The 21,790-nt window shown below is 44.1% G+C and overlaps 1 protein-coding gene across 1 annotated transcript in view; it reads right to left on the reverse strand.

Annotated features, from left to right (window-relative positions):
* LOC126101245 (odorant receptor Or2-like) overlaps positions 1–21,790 on the reverse strand; it is a 249,127-nt gene that overhangs the window by 22,148 nt on the left and 205,189 nt on the right. Inside the window, exon 8 of the mRNA XM_049911932.1 lies at positions 18,083–18,184. Coding sequence (XP_049767889.1) covers positions 18,083–18,184 — 102 coding nt within the window. The remainder of the gene's footprint in view (positions 1–18,082; positions 18,185–21,790) is intronic.

Consider the following 21,790-nt stretch of genomic DNA (forward strand, 5'->3'; position numbering starts at 1 on the left):
GTTTGGGCAGAAGTTTCGATGTAAATTAAGTAAAACATTCATCCTTAATGCAATATCGAAACAGACACTCACATAATTTCGAGATTTCCAAACACTGTTGCTGAAAACTTACTAAGTGTCATTTTTCTCCCGTGTTCCACTCTTAATCTCAGGGTTTCATTTACTCTCCCTGAATTCTGTGGAAGCAATTGCTGCGCCACAAGACTGTACTTTAAGATATTAAATATTATATATTTGATTACATAAAAATACATACTCATAAACACTATATGACCAAACAATTTATATAGCAAACAGTGATTTCTTGCAATACCAATGAGACTTTGTTACCAGGATGTAGCGCACACGGAAATACAACATTTACAATGATCAGTCTCATTCTTAATAAACAGAGGGTTTCTTCCACCGAACCCTTCAATTTCTGTTTCCCCTACAATTTTTACGTTCTGTAGCCCCCTCCAATACGATGTTGTTGTTTGCTGACGTCTGAACACATTTCCCATCATGTTCTCCCTTCTTATCGTTATTTTTCACATATACCTTTACTGTCAAATTCTTTTCAGAACTTTCTCATTTCTCATCTTATCAGTGCACTAAACTTTCAGTATCCTTACATAACATCATATCTCAGACTCTTAGGTTCTCATCTTTTCCATTAGTCCATGATTTTTTTGAGTCATCAGTCTTCTGACTGGTTTCATGCGGCCCACCACGAATTTATCTTCTGAACCAACCTCTTCATCTCAGAGTAGCACTTGCAACCACGTCCTCTATTATTTGTTGGATGTATTCCATTTTCTGGTTCCTCTTCTCTGCCTTCCTCTACAGTTTTGTCGCCATACAGCTCCCTCTAGTACCATGGAAATTTTTCCCTGATGCCTTAACAGATGTCCTATCATCCTGGCCTTCTTCTTGTCAGTCTTTCTCATATATTACTTTCCTAGCCGATACAACGAAGAAACTCCTCATTACTTGCCTTATCAGACCACCTAATTTTCAACATTCGTCTGTAGCACCACGTCTCAAATACTTCGATTCTCTTGACCCGGCTTTCCTGTATACCGCGTTTCACTGGCTTACAATACTGTGCTCGAAACATACACTCTCAGAAATGTCTTCCTCAATTTAAGGGGAGTCAGAACAGAAAAAATTTCACATTTTCGTATTTTCACTCATTATAAAAATTGCAATTTTCCAAATAAACACTACATGTTGAACACAATGTTTCCCTTTTTCGAAATCCACGCTATTGGCCATTAAAACTGCTACACCAAGAAGAAATGAATATGATAAACGGGTATTCATTGGACAAATATATTATACTAGAATTGACATGTGATTACATTTTCACGCAATTTGGATGCATAGATCCTGAGAAATCAGTACCCAGAACAACCATCTCTGGCCGTAATAACGACCTTGATACGCCTGGGCATTGAGTCAAACAGAGTTTGGATGGCGTGTACAGGTACAGCTGCCCATGCAGCTTCAACACGCTACCACAGTTCATCAAGAATAGTGACTGGTGTATTGTGACGAGCCAGTTGCTCGACCACCATTGACCAGACGTTTTCAGTTTGCGAGTGATATGGAGAACGTGCTGGCCGGGGCAGCAGTCGAACATTTTCTGTATCCAGGAAGGCCCGTACAGGACCTGCAACATGCGGTGGTGCATTATCCTGCTGGAATGTAGGGTTTCACAGGGATCGAATGGGGGGTAGAGCCCGGGTCGTAACACATCTGAAATGTAACGTCCACTGTTCAAAGTGCCGTCAATGCGAACAAGAGGTGACCGAGACGTGCAACCAATGGCACCCCATACCATCACGGAGGGTGATACGCCAGTATGGCGATGACGAATAGACACTTCCAATGTGCGTTCACCTCGATGTCGCCAAACACGGATAAGACCATCATGATGCTGTAAACATAACCTAGGTTCATCCGAAAAAATGACGTTTTGCCATTCGTGCACCCAGGTTCATCGTTGAGTACACCATCGCAGGCTGTGATGCAGCGTCAAGGGTAACCGCAGCCATGGTCTCCGAGCTGATAGTCCGTGCTGCTGCAAACGACGTCGAACTGTTCGTGCAGGTGGATGTTGTGTTGCAAACGTTCCCATCTGTTGAATCAAGGATCGAGACATGGCTGCACGATCCGTTACAGCCATGCGGATAAGATGCTTGTCATCTCGACTGCTAGTGATATGAGGCCATTGGGATCCAGCACGGCGTCCCATATTACCCTCCTGAACCCATCGATTCCATATTCTGCTAACAGTTATTGGATCTCGACCAACGCGAGCAGCAATGTCGCGATACGATAAATCGCAATCGCGATAGGCTACATTCCGACCTTTATCAAAGTCGGAAACGTGATGGTACGCATTTCTCCTCCATACACGAGGCATCACAACAACGTTTCACCAGGCAACGCCGGTCAACTGCTGTTTGTGTATGAGAATTCGGTTGGAAACTTTCCTCATGTCAGCACGTTGTAGGTGTCGCCACCAGGGCTAACCTTGTGTGAATGCTCTGAAAAGCTAATCATTTGCATATAACAGCATCTTCTTCCTGTCGGTTAAATTTCCCGCCTGTAGCACGTCATCTTCGTGGTGTAGCAATTTTAATGGCCAGTAGTATATTACCATGAAATCTACGTTTCTTAAAAACACTTCGTTTTGGCGTCATACTTTACTTTTTGAGAAATTTACCAATCTCTTCGTCACCTTTCCTCGTAAAAACATTAGCACTTCGACATACAACGCTTGTTTATGCTATGGAACGATACAAAACTGTTTTCGACCGTGCTACCAATACAAATAGGTAATTTAACCTTTATAACACAGCAATCCACAGCCTTCTATGCAAAAAATTAATGATTTTATTGGAACTTGAAGTAATGCATATAGAAATTTTAACAGTTTCAACTGGTGTAGATTATATTTAAAAAATAAAATAAAATACTTTCCATGTCAGTTTATAAGTGATATGTAAATATATTTTTTAAATACAATCTACACCAGTTCCAACTGTTAAAATTTTTACGTGCATTACTTCAAGTTCAAATAAAATCGGTAACTTTTTATATGAGGCTGTGCATTCCTGTGTTATAAAGGTTAAATTACGTATTTGTATTGGTAGTACTGTCGAAAACAGTATTGTATAGTTTCGTAGTAGAAACACGCGTTGTACGTCGAAGTGCTAACCTTTTCCGAGGAAAAGTGATGAATAGATTGGTAAATCTCTCAAAAAGTAAAGTATGACGCCAAAACGAAATGTCTTTCAGAAACGTGGATTTTTTGGTAATAGATTTTCAAATAAAGGGAAACATTGCGATCAACGTGTGGCACGTAAAGTTACAGACAGTGAAACACTGGCAAACTCGTCAGTATCTAGAGAAACACCCATTAGTGCTTTGACGATTAAAATAAAACGTTGTGATACACAGTTTTCGCAAAATGAAAGTGATGTAGGTTAGGTCCTGAAAGATTTACACATCCTAATAAGGGTGTTAGGTGAATGTGTGTGTTGTAAAATATGTGGAGGGCCAGTTAGTTTACATGAAGACAGTGAGGTATCAAATGGACTAGCCACGAAACTTATAATTAATTGTGCTAGTTGTAAATATACTAATTCATTTTGGAATTCTGATAAGTGTAAAGATAATTATTTTGAAGTAAATGTTAGGTGGTTTTAAGGATTGAGAGCTATTGGCAAAGGACACACTGCCACAGAAATAATGTGTGCCGTGATGAATATGCCAGCCCCACCTTGTAAAAACGACAAGTATGCGGGATTTATTGGAGCTGCTGTGCAATCTGTTGTATATGAGTCAATGAAGGGTGCTGCAAACGAAGCTGTTGAAATAAATGATGGTATGACTGACATACCAGTAGCTTTTTATGACACTTGGCAGAAACACGGCTACAGTTCTAAGAATTCTGTTGCTATGGTGACCTCAGTGGATACTGGAAAGGTAACGGATTTCCCGATTTTAACCAAACATTGTTATAAGTGTAAATCAGGGAATGAAGAAGGGTATATCTGTGACATAAATTATGAAGGAACAAGTGGTGGTATGGAGGTCTCTGCAGCTACTGAAATTTTTAGTCGATCTGTGAATGAAAGGGTAGTGTCTTACACTAAGGTCTTAGGTGATGGAGACTCAAAAGCATATAACAGTGTAGTAGCCGCTCAGTCTTATGGTGAGAAGATATCACAAAATTGGAATGTGTCGGTCATGTCCAGAAGAGGATGAGCACCAGGTTGAGGAAGTTGAAACAGTGTTTCAGAGACAAGAAACTTTCTGATTGTGAAATCATAGGAGGCAGACTTACAGACAAAAAATTGGTGAACTACAGCAGTATTATGGAATGGCCATTAGGAATAATACTGAGGATTTTTTGAAAATGAAGCAGGCAGTATGGGCTACCTTCTTCCACAGATTGTCAACTGATGAAAAACCAGTACACCATCTTTCCCGTTCTAGACCTGATTCATGGTGCAATTACCGCAATGACCAATACGCATACAATTCATACAGCCATACATTTCCATCCCAGCATCAGTCATGGATATCATAAACCTATTTACAGAGACCTGGAAAATCCTGAATTACTGAAGAAGTGTGTGCATGGTCAGACTCAAAATCCCAAGTCGTTCGATAATCTTATATGGACTCGCTTACCAAAAAATGTTTTTGTTGGAATGAAAACACTGAAGTCGGGGGTCAGTGATGCTGTTATTGGATTTAATGATGGTAACATTGATAGAGTGAAAGTGCTACAGCATATGGGAATTATTCCTGGAGCAAATTGCGTCAGAGAACTTGAACGGATGGATAAGCTTCGCATTGATAAAGCATAGTATGCAGCACAGTTGGCCACTAAGGAGTCCGGAAAGAAGAAAAAAACTTCGAAAAAGATCAAGAGGATGATATACAGTATGGTGCAGGGTGCTTCCGAGTGACTAAAAGTAAAAAGTTAATCATATATTAAGTGAGTTACAGTCTTTTGAAAGCTTAGAAGCCGTACATGAAAATTTACATTTTCTGTTGCATTTTTCCCTAAATCGTAGAAACCACTTCGAGTAGAGTATTCAGATTTTTAGAGAGTAATAACATACATATCCTGAGTCTACTGAACTAAAAGAAGAACATAATGTTACGTATAATTAAAATTATTTGAGAGAACGTACAAAAAAATACACAAAATTTTAACCATGTAGTTAAAAAATTGTATTTCCGAAAGCAGCGGCTGAAATACAATTATTGTAGTTCCGTAGACTCAGAACATACGGTTTAATGTCCTGTAAAAGTTTCATGTCAATGGCTAGAGTGGTTCCTGAAATACAGGGAAGCCCAGTCACTAAATTTAACATTGTCGAGATAGGGCGTTCCAGCTCCGCTTAAGGCCAATGTTTGATACTAGAAGACTTCTCTTGACCTGGAATGCCCTTTTTCTGTTGCTAGTCTGCTTTTGATGTCCTCCATGCTCCGTCTGTTACGGCTATTTTGGTGCGTACGTAGTAGAATTCGTTAACTTCTTCTACTTGTTGACCGTCAATTCTGATGTTAAGTTTCTCGCTGTTTTGCTTTCTGCTGTTTCTCATTACTTTCATATTTCTTCGATTAACTCATTAGATTGTTCATTTCATTCAGCAGCTCATGTAATTCTTCTTCACTTTCACTCAGAATTTCACTCAGCGATTCGTGGCTCTGATAAACTCTGACCTTGAATTTTAATTCCACTCTTGAATCTTTCTTTTATTTCTATCATTGCTTCTTCGATGTACTGACTGAAGAGTAGGGGCGTAAGACTACATCCCTGTCTTACACGCATTTTAACCAGAGCACTTCGTTCTTGGTTTTATTATTCGCTCTTGTCTCTTGTACATGTAGTATATTTCCCGTCTCTCCTTGTAGCTTACTGCTATTTTCCTCAGTATTGGTTAAAAACAGTCTTGGTTACAATACAAATTTAAAAGAGCATTGTTTTGACTTTTCTATATGCAAACTCAGTCCTTCCGACTATAATTTCTTTTCCGATCTCTTCGTATTTTTCATGCAGACTTTTCACCTCAGCTTCCCTGCACTTCCTATTATTTTATTGTTGCACGACTTGTATTTCTCTATTCCTGAATTTCCCTGAATATTTTTGTACTTCCTTCTTTATCTATGAACTAAAGTAATTTTTCTGTTACCCATAGTTTCTTTGCAGTTCTCTTCCCTGTACCTATGTTCTTCTTTACTACTTGTATGGTTGCCCTTCTTAGAGACGTTCATTCCTCTTCAACTGAACTGCCCACTGAGCTATTTCTTTTCGCAGTATATGTAATCTCAGAAAGAACTTCAAGCGTATCTCTTCTTTCTTCCATATCCCGTTGCTTCACGGCTAGTCTCTCAAACTTCAGACTGCTCTTCAGGAAGTTCCCGTCGACAACGAGGTCATTAGAGACGGAGCACATGCTAGGATTACGGAAGGATGGAGAAGGAAGTCGGCCGTGCTCTTTCGAATGAACTGCCCCGGAATTTGCCTTAACCGATGTAGGGAAAACACGGAAAACGTAAATGAGGATGGCTGACCGCAGGTTTACACTGTCGTCCTCCCGAATGCGAGTCCAGTGTGCTAGCCACTGCGCTGCCTCACTCGGTGCCTGCTCTTAATCACTACTAAATAGTGACCTGAGTCTATATCGGTTTCTGCGTACTCCTTACAATCCAGTATCCGATTTCTGAATCCCTGTCTGAATATGATGTACTATAACTGAAGTCTTCCCGCATCTCACGGCCTTTTCCAAATACACCTCCTCCTCTTCTGATTCCTGAATACAGTATTCGCTATTAATGGCTGAAAATTTATTGTAGAACTTATTGTTTCTCCTGTCTCATTCCTGGTAGGAAACTCACATTCTCAAGTAACCCTTTCTTCTACTCTCCCCTTACAACCACAGTTCAGTCCGTAAGGACTATTAGTTTTTGATCTCCCTTTACTTACACTCCTGGAAATTGAAATAAGAACACCGTGAATTCATTGTCCCAGGAAGGGGAAACTTTATTGACACATTCCTGGGGTCAGATACATCACATGATCACACTGACAGAACCACAGGCACATAGACACAGGCAACAGAGCATGCACAATGTCGGCACTAGTACAGTGTATATCCACCTTTCGCAGCAATGCAGGCTGCTATTCTCCCATGGAGACGATCGTAGAGATGCTGGATGTAGTCCTGTGGAACGGCTTGCCATGCCATTTCCACCTGGCGCCTCAGTTGGACCAGCGTTCGTGCTGGACGTGCAGACCGCGTGAGACGACGCTTCATCCAGTCCCAAACATGCTCAATGGGGGACAGATCCGGAGATCTTGCTGGCCAGGGTAGTTGACTTACACCTTCTAGAGCACGTTGGGTGGCTCGGGATACATGCGGACGTGCATTGTCCTGTTGGAACAGCAAGTTCCCTTGCCGGTCTAGGAATGGTAGAACGATGGGTTCGATGACGGTTTGGATGTACCGTGGACTATTCAGTGTCCCCTCGACGATCACCAGTGGTGTACGGCCAGTGTAGGAGATCGCTCCCCACACCATGATGCCGGGTGTTGGCCCTGTGTGCCTCGGTCGTATGCAGTCCTGATTGTGGCGCTCACCTGCACGGCGCCAAACACGCATACGACCATCATTGGCACCAAGGCAGAAGCGACTCTCATCGCTGAAGACGACACGTCTCCATTCGTCCCTCCATTCACGCCTGTCGCGACACCACTGGAGGCGGGCTGCACGATGTTGGGGCGTGAGCGGAAGACGGCCTAACGGTGTGCGGGACCGTAGCCCAGCTTCATGGAGACGGTTGCGAATGGTCCTCGCCGATACCCCAGGAGCAACAGTGTCCCTAACTTGCTGGGAAGTGGCGGTGCGGTCCCCTACGGCACTGCGTAGGATCCTACGGTCTTGGCGTGCATCCGTGCGTCGCTGCGGTCCGGTCCGAGGTCGACGGGCACGTGCACCTTCCGCCGACCACTGGCGACAACATCGATGTACTGTGGAGAACTCACGCCCCACGTGTTGAGCAATTCGGCGGTACGTCCACCCGGCCTCCCGCATGCCCACTATACGCCCTCGCTCAAAGTCCGTCAACTGCACATACGGTTCACGTCCACGCTGTCGCGGCATGCTACCAGTGTTAAAGACTGCGATGGAGCTCCGTATGCCACGGCAAACTGGCTGACACTGACGGCGGCGGTGCACAAATGCTGCGCAGCTAGCGCCATTCGACGGCCAACACCGCGGTTCCTGGTGTGTCCGCTGTGCCGTGCGTGTGATCATTGCTTGTACAGCCCTCTCGCAGTGTCTGGAGCAAGTATGGTGGGTCTGACACACCGGTGTCAATGTGTTCTTTTTTCCATTTCCAGGAGTGTATTAGATTACCCGTTCAGAACCATACTATACTTTACCTATTCATATGCAGTTTGCGACATCGGTATGTGTACCTGAACTATTGTTGTCGATGTTGGTTTACTTTCGATTCTGTTGAGAACAACCTTGTCACTGAACGGCTCACAAAACTCACTCTCTGCCATACTTTCCTTTTCATAACGAATCCTGCTCCTGTCATACAATTTTCTTATCTACCAGAAATCCTATTCTTTTTTTTTTTTTTTTTTCATTTCACTTCGCTGACACCTATTACATCTAGATTGTGACTTAGCAATCCTCTGTTTAGATTTTCTAGCTTCCCTATAACATTCAAACTTCTAACGTTTCACATACCGACTCGTAGAACTTGACCCGTTCGTTGGTTATTCAGTATTTTTCACATGGTCAGCTAGCCAGTGACAGTCCCTCCCCAGAGATCTGAAGAGGGGGCTATTCTGGAATTTTTTGACAGTGGAGAGGTCATCATGTCTTTTGTTCGGTTTACTAACATAAAACTATCCGTCTTCACGAACATTGTCAGCAATGTATTTCTCAAGTTAAGGCTTATTTTTTATAGTAACAGACTAATTCAGAAAAGGATTGTTCTCTTTGCCTGTGCTGTTCTGCTTCGGATTTACTCCCCGATTAGGTCGATACTCGTTCTTTTGATTACACGATAGCGGAATACCTTCAAATTATTTACACCACTGGCCATTAAAATTGCTACACCACGAAGATGACGCGCTACAGACGCGAAATTTAACCGACAGGAATAAGATGCTCTGATATGCAAATGATTAGTTTTTCAGAGCATTCACACACGATTGGCGACACCTACAACTTGCTGACATGAAGAAAGTTTCCAACCGATTTCTCATACACAAACAGCAGTTATCCGGCGTTGCCTGGTGAAACGTTGTTGTAATGCCTCGTGTAAAGAGGAGAAATGCGTACCATCACGTTTCCGACTTTGATAAAGGTCGGATTGTAGCTTATCGCGATTGCGGTTTATCGTATCGCGACATTGCTGCTCGTGTTGGTCGAGCAGCCACGTCTCGATCCCTGAGTCAACAGATGGGGACGTTTGCAAGACAACAACCATCTGCACGAACAGTTCGACGACGTTTGCAGCAGCATGGACTATCAGCTCGGAGACCGTGGCTGCACTTACCCTTGACGCTGCATCAGAGACAGGAGCGCCTGCGATGGTGTACTCAACGACGAACCTGGTGCACGAATGGCAAAAGTCATTTTTTCGGATGAACCCAGGTTCTGTTTACAGCATCATGATGGTCGCATCCGAGTTTGGCGACATCGAGGTGAACGCACATTGGAAGCGTGTATTCGTCATCGCTATACTGGCGTATCACCCGGTGTTATGGTATGGGGTGCCATTGGTTACACGTCTCGGTCACCTCTTGTTCGCATTGACAGCACTTTGAACAGTGGACGTTACATTTCAGATGTGTTACGATCCGTGGTTCTACCCTTCATTCGATCCCTGCGAAACCCTACATTTCAGCAGGATAATGCACGACCGCATGTTGCAGGTCCTGTACGGGCTTCCGGATACAGAAAATGTTCGACTGCTGCCCTGGACAGCACATTCTCCAGATCTCTCACCAATTGAAAACGTCTGGTCAATGGTGGCCGAGCAACTGGCTCGTCACAATACACCAGTCACTACTCTTGATGAACTGTGGTATCGTGTTGAAGTTGCATGGGCAGCTGTACCTGTACACGCCATTCAAGCACTGTTTGACTCAATGCCCAGGCGTATCAAGGGCGTTATTACGGCCAGAGGTGGTTGTTCTGGGTACTGATTTCTCAGGATCTATGCACCCAAATTGCGTGAAAATGTAATCACATGTCAGCTCTAGTATAATGTATTTATCCAATGAGTACCCGTTTATCATCTGCGTTTCTTCTTGGTGTAGCAATTTTAATGGCCAGTAGTGTACTATGTGGTCTCTGGTCTCAGGAGTATCGGTAATCTCACTTCCGCTACTCCTTAGTACAGGCTGTTCGGTGCTACCCCACGGGGCACGGCTACTGAGCACGTCAGCTATCTTGCTGTCAGGGACAGCTAGCGTAGACTACCCACCATGCAGCCCAATAAAGTCGGCCACACGTGTAGCTGCATGCTTGACAAGTACACAAGCGTGCTTGCTGGAGCATGCACAAATTGATCTCGCCTCCACACACCTCAGGCATGCTTATACAAGCATCAGTTCGTTTACCAGAAAATGTCGATCTCTGATGACGATCGGTGGCTTTGGCAGCCGTTTTGCTTGTGTTACGAAAGCAACAAAAGAGCAAACGTGAGATGTGGAGTGACACCTGGCAATTGTCGCGATGCGGAAGCTGTCTCACAGAATTACTGTCATTCTTCCCGTTTTCTCCATGTACTATTGTATTTTTTGACTTGTCTTACGTAGCAGACAATCTTTGCATAGAATGTCAAACAATCGAAAATCCTGGATGGAATGTAGCAATATAATGAAAAGGATAGTTGCCACACACCATAAAGCGGAGAAGTTGAGTTGCAAAAAAGCACAACAAGAAGACTGTCGGAAATTTAGCTTTTGGCTAGCAAGGCCTTCGTCAAAAATAGAAAACTTCCATGTAGGCACACCCTCTCGTAAACGCTAGTCACACACACATGACCACAGTCTCTGGCAGCTGGAGCCAGACTGTGAGCAGCTGGACATTAAAGGAGAGGCAACTGGGTGGGGTAAAGAGAAGGCTGGGGATGGGAGGTAGAGGGATAGCAGGGTAGGGGTGGGGTGGGGGATGGTAAAGTGCTGGTGAGAGCGTACTGGGATGGGGTGGAGAGTAGGGCAGCTAGGTCCAGTCGGGAAGATGGTGGGTGGGACAGAGAGGGAGTGAGGTTGGTGGAAAAGGAGAGAAGTAAGAAGACTGGGTATGTTGGTGGAATAGAGGCCTGTATAGTGCTGGAATGAGGACAGGAAGGGGATGATGGTTAAGAACAATGACTAACGACGTTTGAAGCTAGGAAGGTTACAGGAACATAGGGAGAGTTCCCACCTACACAATTCAGAAAAGCTGGTGTAGGTGGGAAGGATCAAGATGGCACAGGCTGTGAAGGAGTCATAGAAATGAAGGACGTTCTGCTGGACGCCTGCTCAGCAACAGGGTGGTCCAGTTGTTTCCCCATTCCAGCACTACACAGCTCTCTATTCCACCAATGCACTCAGTCTGTTTACTTCTCTCCTTTCCCATTAACTCCACCCCGCCCCCCCAAACTCTCCCCAGCCCTCACACATTAGCAGTAATACGGGCGTAGAAACGTCATTCAACATAGACATTGGCAAGGACCGCACGAATATAACGAATTACATTCCTTTTTTTTTAGTTGATAATTCTAATTTACCCCAGAAGATAAGTATTATCAAAACATACATATTTTTCGTCATGCACCTTGCATGGTGGATGGATTCCATAACACTAAAATGCCTTTACACATTTCTCATCAGTTGGTGATTTATGCGAAATGAATAAAGTAGCAGATATAAGTATATGTCCCTGATGCTGCGCTACGTCACAATTACGTATTTAATGTCAAATGATATTCTTTAAAGTGACTTGAAGATAGTTGCTTGACCGAAGCTAGTCGTCGAGAAATAACAGCTTTTAGTGGATCCATATACCCAGGAGCTCTGCACTAATGTCTTCAGATTTTTTGTAATTTATTAACATTTGTTTGTAATTTATTAACATCTATTTCAGGCCAAGCATTTTGAATTTTGACTTAGTCAGACCTGTTCTTTTACTCAAAAACCCTTCTGGGAATGATTGAATTTATGGGGGTTGGGTTGGGTCGTTTGGAGGAAGAGACCAAACATCGAGGTCATCGGTCTCATCGGATTAGGAAGTTGGCCGTGCCCTTTCAGAGGAACCATCCCGGCATTTGCCTGGAGCGATTTAGGGAAATCACGGAAAACCTAAATCAGGATGGCCGGACGCGGGATTGAACCGTCGTCCTCCCGAATGCGAGTCCAGTGTGCTAACCACTGCGCCACCTCGCTTGGTTTGAATTTATGCCTGTAAGGTAAGTACAAATGGTTTCTCCACACGCACATCTCTAAAAGAACGCTTATTTGACGTCATTATGTCAAGAATTAATGATTTTTCATAGGACTGAAGAACCCGTTTAGTTTTCCGCTTTCTTCCAGTCCCAGGTAATGACGGCACTTCAGGAAGTTGGTCACTGCCATAATTAGAATGCATCTCAGGGTGTCTGTTTACCGTGTCGTTACCTGTCAAAGCTGAAAGTAATTTCACATGCCAGTGTACAGTAATAGCCTGAATTTTCTCATACTTAAATTATTTCTTGATTTAAGTAGCATTTTTCCTGTGCTGATGGCATAATCATCGATATTCTTGATCCAGCGCCTCGATAGTAGCTACCACGAGAAGTGCTTCCCTGTCACTGATTCTAAATTCCCCCAAGGGTGTAGCAAGAGAGTCTTTACTGCTTGACATACTCTTCTTCTGTTGACTTGTGGCGATGAAACATTTCAGATAGTATCAGTCGATGTTGCTGGAATGAGAGCGTACTTAAATTTGACGTCATCAATGAGCCAGGCTGAACTGAGAAAAAATTATAAAAAAAACCTGAAAGGTAGTAAAATAAACTACCGAAATGTACGTACAATTGCGGGCATTGAATTAACTGTGACTTTTTGTTTTATTTTATTTTTAAGCGCATTTATGCTCCTCTCTGCTTGAGTGTTCCATTGATATGTCACGTCATCCTATCAATGTGATCTGTGAAATGACAAAAAGTTCACTTAATGAGATTGAAGTAAGCAACCTTCCTACATTATGTAAGTAACTAACTCTTTGTGTACAAGTCATGTTTTACGAAGTTCATAGATTTGTTTTTAAGTTCCAGCGTTACGACGCCTCTTATTCTAACGAACCCAAATTTCACACACGACTTTGAGACGTAGGATGGTAGGATGGAGCAAACTGAGAAGGCTGAAGAAAAATCATTACGAATTTTTTAAAAAAAGTGTAATGTAAGTGGCACCTTAATGGTCACAATAAACAAATCAGTAAAGCAGAGAAACAAAATTATAATCTACCTAAAACGGTATAGAAAGTTCTAAAAACTAAAAACTTGGCAGTTGAAGTAAGTTGTCAATTTCGATATGTATTTCTACCAAAAACGCTAAGGAAGGTGTAATGAGGAACACAAACTTAGTAATTACAACACATTTCATATATCGTAATTAGAAATAAAGTACAAGGCTGCAGCCAAATTGTATATTTTCCCCCCACATGGGAAATAAGTGCATCCTGCTAAAATGTCGCCCGCAGATAGTAGTACGCGAAAGGAATTGCAATGTGGTGGGTTTTCTCATCGAACGAGGATACTAGGCGTCAGAGGGCAGTTCCCAATCCACACGCAAATTAATAAAAGTAGTACATAATTGCTCCTCTTTAGCTAAAAGGAGCTGCTTCACAGCCCGGGAGTACTGTTAATGAACTACTGCTGGATTTCCTCACTGCCCGCCACTCCTCCTCCAAAATGCGCATGACGATCAATGTCCTGGTACCCAGCACACCATCTCTTTTCCTATCCACTGTAAACGAAGGAGAGTAGCAGCTCGCCAGCCACCGCCCAGTCTGAAAATAGGGCCACTTCTGTAATACACCTGTGGTCACCCTGATCCCCAGATGATTTTTGATGGTCTTCAGACACGTAGCTCATGCTGATCCATACATTTGGCTTGGATAATGAGTACGGCATCACTCATAAAAACACTCCTGGAAATGGAAAAAAGAACACATTGACACCGGTGTGTCAGACCCACCATACTTGCTCCGGACACTGCGAGAGGGCTGTACAAGCAATGATCACACGCACGGCACAGCGGACACACCAGGAACCGCGGTGTTGGCCGTCGAATGGCGCTAGCTGCGCAGCATTTGTGCACCGCCGCCGTCAGTGTCAGCCAGTTTGCCGTGGCATACGGAGCTCCATCGCAGTCTTTAACACTGGTAGCATGCCGCGACAGCGTGGATGTGAACCGTATGTGCGGTTGACGGACTTTGAGCGAGGGCGTATAGTGGGCATGCGGGAGGCCGGGTGGACGTACCGCCGAGTTGCTCAACACGTGGGGCGTGAGGTCTCCACAGTACATCGATGTTGTCGCCAGTGGTCGGCGGAAGGTGCACGTGCCCGTCGACCTGGGACCGGACCGCAGCGACGCACGGATGCACGCCAAGACCGTAGGATCCTACGCAGTGCCGTAGGGGACCGCACCGCCACTTCCCAGCAAATTAGGGACACTGTTGCTCCTGGGGTATCGGCGAGGACCATTCGCAACCGTCTCCATGAAGCTGGACTACGGTCCCGCACACCGTTAGGCCGTCTTCCGCTCACGCCCCAACATCGTGCAGCCCGCCTCCAGTGGTGTCGCGACAGGCGTGAATGGAGGGACGAATGTAGACGTGTCGTCTTCAGCGATGAGAGTCGCTTCTGCCTTGGTGCCAATGATGGTCGTATGCGTGTTTGGCGCCGTGCAGGTGAGCGCCACAATCAGGACTGCATACGACCGAGGCACACAGGGCCAACACCCGGCATCATGGTGTGGGGGGCGATCTCCTACACTGGCCGTACACCACTGGTGATCGTCGAGGGGACACTGAATAGTGCACGGTACATCCAAACCGTCATCGAACCCATCGTTCTACCATTCCTAGACCGGCAAGGGAACTTGCTGTTCCAACAGGACAATGCACGTCCGCATGTATCCCGTGCCACCCAACGTGCTCTAGAAGGTGTAAGTCAACTACCCTGGCCAGCAAGATCTCCGGATCTGTCCCCCATCGAGCATGTTTGGGACTGGATGAAGCGTCGTCTCACGCGGTCTGCACGTCCAGCACGAACGCTGGTCCAACTGAGGCGCCAGGTGGAAATGGCATGGCAAGCCGTTCCACAGGACTACATTCAGCATCTCTACGATCGTCTCCATGGGAGAATAGCAGCCTGCATTGCTGCGAAAGGTGGATATACACTGTACTAGTGCCGACATTGTGCATGCTCTGTTGCCTGTGTCTATGTGCCTGTGGTTCTGTCAGTGTGATCATGTGATGTATCTGACCCCAGGAATGTGTCAATAAAGTTTCCCCTTCCTGGGACAATGAATTCACGGTGTTCTTATTTCAATTTCCAGGAGTGTATTATAAAATTGGATCAAGCGTGCTTTATCATCTTTCTCCACAGCATCTTGATGACAAGTGTCTCCACTTTTCCTGAGGCCCGTCCAGCAAGTCAGGTAATGATAACACCATATCGAGAGGTTCAGCGGGAATAACACTCTAATGTTCAGTCCGCACATGCCGTGAAAGGACTAGCGACTAGCGACTAAGCGTGCTATATCAGTTCCCAAGAACAAGTGCTTAAGCCACCATTAGATGAAGTAACGAAGAAAGTTGCTTATCTAATACGGAGCCAAGTAACCATTCTGAATTATGGACCTTCAGAAGTACACTGAAATTAAGAAAAAGGAATAGACCTACGAAGTAGACCAAACTAGCGCGTAAAATAAACAACGAAGCTTTTAAAAAATATAGGATATATTATGTGCCAAATTCTTCAGATTATTGAAATGCTATATGGGATAATTCACAAGTATCTCCGGCGTTTCATGACATGACTGCATGAAAACTACAAGTCATACAGAAAGTAGACGCATATCACTCGCTAGTATATACCGCCAAGTTATCTCACACTGCAGATGCTTGTTATTGCCACCGTTCGTGACGCAGCGAAGGTTAATACCTGACATTAACTGCACTCTGTGCTGCTTGCCGCTAGCGAAGGTGCGACAGCAGGTCGCTTTGTAAATCTGTTCACTGGGTTTCCTGTCTGGAGCCGTGAACTAATCTGCTGCGACAATACGGAGCGAATGATTTGTGTGTGCTGCGGGGAGCGGCCGCGCGCTTTGAGGCGCCATGTCACGGACTGCGCAGCCCCTCCCGCGGGAGGTTCGAGTCCTCCCTCGGGCATGGGTGTGTGTGTTATTCTTAGCATAAGTTGTTTAAGTAGTGTGTAAGTCTAGGGACCGATGACCTCAGCAGTTTGGTCCCTTAGGAATTCACACACAGTTGAACATTTGTCTGCACGTTCTGAAACGCCCGGCCCTGATGGTACGCTCCGCAACTATGCCACATCTATTACGAATCCAGAGATGCTCTATCCATCAATACCTCTTGTGTTCTTATAGCTTTTGCCCAGCCTTTTTCCGAAACCATTGACGTTATGAACATCCCTGTAGTTCTATTCTGATATTTACGATACTATTTAACAGTCAAAAATCTCAGCTTTTTTAACAAGTTTTTATTAGGTCGATTTCTCGTCCATTCTTGGGGAAAAAATTTTTGCAGTTGATTTTCAGCCAACTCCCTGACGAGCCGGAGACTCGACTCTTTCACCATGGCTCAGAACTGGATGACAGTGCAATACTAACTCGCCTTCTTGCCTGGTGTGTGGCTGAGCGTTCTTTGTTTACCATTGTCATTTTCCGATGAATTGAAGATTTGAAACTTTCGACATGGGTCAGAACTGGGTGACTATCTTACTAGTCCGGTGCGTATCGAAGGGTACTTTGTTTATCACTGTCATTTTCCAATGACCTAGGGTTCAAAAAAATGGCTCTGAGCGCTATGGGACTTAACATCTTAGGTCATCAGTTCCCTAGAACTTAGAACTATTTAGACCTAACTAACCTAAGGACATCACACACATCCATGCCCGAGGACAGGATTCGAAGCTGCAACCGTAGCTGTCCCGCAGTTCCGGACTGCAGCGCCTAGAACCGCACGGCCACCGAGGCCGGCAGTGACCTAGGGACTTGAAACTTTCAACATAGCTGAGAATGGATGAAATTGCAGTATTAAAACGCTTTCTTGTCTGGTGTGTGGCGGAGGATACGTTGTGTAACACTGCTATTTCCCCTTCTCCTGTTTCAGCCTGGATAAGAACGATTGCCGATATGCCCCTGAGTGAGTTCCTTTCTCTCTAACTTTTATCGTCACAGGATATTCACGAGATATCCTTACGAGGAAGCAACACATTGGTTAGGTGGAAAGAAACTGAAATAAACCTGAAATTTACCATGTATCTGTTGTAAACTCACCGAAATTTTTGAAATCAATTAAAAAATTACACACACATAAGACTAAAAGGCAGTAATTAATTATTGAAATAAATATAACAGGCTTTAAAATGGACTAAAACCCTAAAAAAATTTCTCCTAGCCCCAGGCAGATTCATGAACCCATACAGATAGTCCTAAAAATTTGTGCTTGTGAAATTTTAGTAGGTATGACAACACTTGTATTAGGAAGTTTGATATTTAAATAATTATTCCTTGTTTTAGACACTGTAATTTATGTGCTAGAAATTACACTTGTCATCACAAGCTTTTAACAAAGAAATCCACTGCGTGGGGTTTTGCTACATTGATCAGTGACGTAAAGCTTTCGAAAGGCTTGCGACGTACACTCCCGATACGACAGCTTTTACTCGTGGTTGCACACTGCTTGGTGACCTGTGCACTAGATATAAAAAGCAACTCTCTACATAGCAGAATATTTAACTGAACTGAGCAGCGCCGGTGGTGGGGTACCTTCTCAGTGATGCGATGAGCAGCCCAGCAGTAGATGTACATCTGGCCGCCAGGCAGGGGCAGGAAAGCCACACACCGAAACACGGCGCTGAAGTCGTCGCTCTGGAAATGCAAGGAGAGCAGAGTGTCAGAAAGACAAACAGAGTGCCTGAGTATCATAATCAGTGGTACAGGGGGTTTCGAAAGAATTCTTCCCATTTCACAAAGCTGTATCTTCTATATGAATGACAAAAGCCTGGCTTGGATATTAACATACTCATCAAAATAAAAAAAAAAAGGATCTGCTGTAAGTTGCCGGTTATTGAGGTAGCCACTAGGAGTCCACGTGGCGCAGCTAGCTTAAAGCCCTGAATCATTATTCAAGAGTTTAAGCTAGCTTACTTGCAACCTCGCTCGTTCATTATCCAGTGTGCGTCAAGGTGGCTATACGACACCAATTAAAGACGTTTTGCGTTTTCAGATTCACCAGGCAGTTTGGTTAAAACTGTGCTGCGTGATTCTCGTCGAGAGTACGGTTCCTCGCTTTTTAAAGCTCAAAGTATTCCACTATGGCACGACCACTTTCAAGACACCTGTTGTCAATGTAAGTGGAAATCTATAAGTCCACGCTGAGGACGTAAGGTACCTACGACACCTTTGCTAATAGATCATAGAAGACTGCTCGTCGGGTCAGTCGAGAATTATCCATTTTTAATGCACAGGGACCTGCTGCAAAGTAATGCCGCCGAATTTTTATGTGAAAATTCTTAAAGGTTTTCAGATTAAACAAAGGTTATTAATACTCTACATGACGGTGCGTGAGAAATAGTACGCTGTAATCGACTTGAGAGGTCGAAGCGTTTGTCCACACTTGGAGCACACTCTCTTTCAGCATGAAATTGACGTACCACACACAGCAGCTATGGCATCTGCAGCAATCCAGTGCCTTGGGTTTACTGTCATCGATCATCCTCTATACAGTCCCAACGTGGCCCCGTTCGATTTTCAACTGTTTCCGAAACTTAAAGGACACCTACAATTAATTTGCTAAAAAATAATTTACCAGTTTGATAGAGAACTACTGAATCCTCATGTAAAAGCGTATCTTAACAATGAGCTCCGCTACGCGGCCATTTTTCTCTGAAACTGTCCACTGACATTTCAGAGGAGGATATACAAATTACCTTGAACAAGTAGACGTTCAGTTACACTGCTCAATAACTGCAGATCTGAATCAGTGGCAGTTTTCATTTCACTGTTTTTCTTCTCTTATCTCTGTGGTACAGAGGAGGGTTCTAGGGGTTTAAATCGAGGCCGGGTAGCGAAAGATAAGGCCTTTCTTAAGAGAACATGGCAGAGCTGTAAATTTATTCTGACTAGAGTGGGTTTTGGGAGTCGGCCAGAATAGTGTTCATCGGGGACTCCCAAACCCCGCACGACGGGCGGTAACCGAGCCGTTTTCTCCAAACGACACAGCATTTTGGAAGGAGGCACCGTACGGCGAAATAAAGAACTTCTACAGAGGTGGCCCTCCGTTTGATAGTGTGGGATCCGCCACTGGGTCTCCGGCCACGACAACTAATGTCTTGTTCAAATTTTTGGGATTCAGAATTTGTATTGGCTTACCGCCTCTTTCTCAAGATTTCGTGCGCGTTAACTTGGGGCCTAAATTCTGAGATTGACATTCATCACTTTTAGAATCATGCCATGGACAGAAGAAGTCTCCTGGTTCCGTTTTTCCCAGTTCTTAACGATTGTAGTAGGAGGAATGAGACAGGAAGGAGTAGGAGAAGGTTGGGCTAGGTTATATAAATTTCACTGTCCAGAGCTCGCAATCTCTGTGCTCATTAGGCGGCCAGTTCCCACTCTGGTGAAAAGACAGCCAAGTTATAGAGAATTCACAAAGAGCCGCGTGGATTGGCCGCGCGGTTAGAGGCGCCATGTCACGAATCGGGCGGCCACTCTCGCCGGAGATTCGGCTCCTCCCTCGGGCATGTGTGTGTGTGTATGTGTGTGTGTTGTCTTTTGCGTAAGTTAGTTTAGGTAGTATGTAAGTCTAGGGACCGATGATCTCAGCAGTTTGATCCCATAGGAATTCACACACATTTTGAATCCACAAAGGCGCACTTCATGTTAAGTAAAACAGAAGTAATATCCGGCGTTCCCCAAGTAAGTGTTATAAGCACTCTATTGTTCCTGATCTATATTAACGACATAGGAGACAATCTGAGTAGCCGTCTTAGATTATTTGCAGATGATGCTGTCATTTACCGTCTTGTAAAGACATCAGATGATAAAAACGACTTGCAAAATGATTTAGGCAAGATATCTCTATGGTGCGAAAAGTGGCAATTGATCCTGAATAAAGAAAAGTGTGAATTTATTGACATGCGTACTAAAAGAAATCAGCTACATTTCGATTAAGCGATAAGTCACACACATCTGAAGACTGTAAATTCAACTAAATACTTAGGGATTACAATTACAAATAACCTAAATTGGAACTATGACATAGATGATATTGTGGGTAGAGCAAACCAAAGACTGCGATTCACTGGAAGAACACTTAGAAGGTGCAACACGTCTACTAAAGAGGCTGCTTACACAACGGTTGTCCGCCCTATTCTGGAGTATTGCTGTGCGGTGTGGTATCCGCATCAGATGGGACTGTCGGATGACATTGAAAAAGTACAAAGAAGGGCAGATAGTTTTATATCATCACGAAATAGGGGGATAGTGTCACAGACATGATACGTGAATTGGAGTGGCAATCATTAAAACAAAGGCGTTTATCGTTGCGACGGGATCTTCTCATGAAATGTCAATCACCATTTTTCTCCTCCGATTGCGGAAACATTCTGTTGGCACCCACCTACACAGGGAGGAATGTTCATCACGATAAAATAAGAGAAATCAGGGCTCGCACAGAAAAATTTAAGAGCTCGTTTTTCCCGCGTGCCGTTCGAGAGTAGAACGGTAGAGAGACAGCTTGAAGGTGGTTCATGGAACCCTCTGACAGGCACTTTATTGTGAATAGCAATCACGTAGATGTAAATGTAGATGAAGATATGGAAGAGGGTAAACCACATTAAGATTCGGTAGAATGACGACTTTACGTTAGGAGGAAAGAGAGACTTCTTAAGAGATGAGTGACGAGGCGAGCCTTACTGCCACGAGAAGCATGTCTGTATTCGAGCATCTAGTACAAAGAGAGGGCTAAAATCGTATGCTCCAGCTGTCACCGCTGCTGCCTTCCTTATTCATACTCGCACCTGCTGATGCCGTTCAGACGTCGGGTTAACTGTCTCCCTTCAGAAGACGAATATGCACTTTTAAAGTCACGCATACAGTTTGTTGTTGTCAATACGCCTTTTGGCAACCTTATGATGTTCGCTCCTACTTTTCCGTGTACTTTCTACACTTAACTAACAACTTCGGCAGACACTAGCTGCGTCCACGAATTATTGACGTAACTGTGTTTCATCCTATAATCCCTTGCCCGTCTGTCAGTGCTTTCTTTCGTATATTAGTGATAACTTTCATGTTAAAAGACAATAAATCTATTTATTATAGTGGCCATTTGTTTTCGTTCATAGCTAGGAGATCTCTTCTCCCATTAATATATACAGTTGGTGTGGTACACACCTGCTTCATGCTTAACTGGGCCATTCTTATCACAAGGCTTGTCCAGAAAGTAAGTTTCGATCAGTCGCGAAATGGAAACTACAT

The sequence above is a fragment of the Schistocerca cancellata genome, chromosome 9, assembly GCF_023864275.1.
Source record: "Schistocerca cancellata isolate TAMUIC-IGC-003103 chromosome 9, iqSchCanc2.1, whole genome shotgun sequence".
Taxonomy (NCBI): domain Eukaryota; kingdom Metazoa; phylum Arthropoda; class Insecta; order Orthoptera; family Acrididae; genus Schistocerca; species Schistocerca cancellata.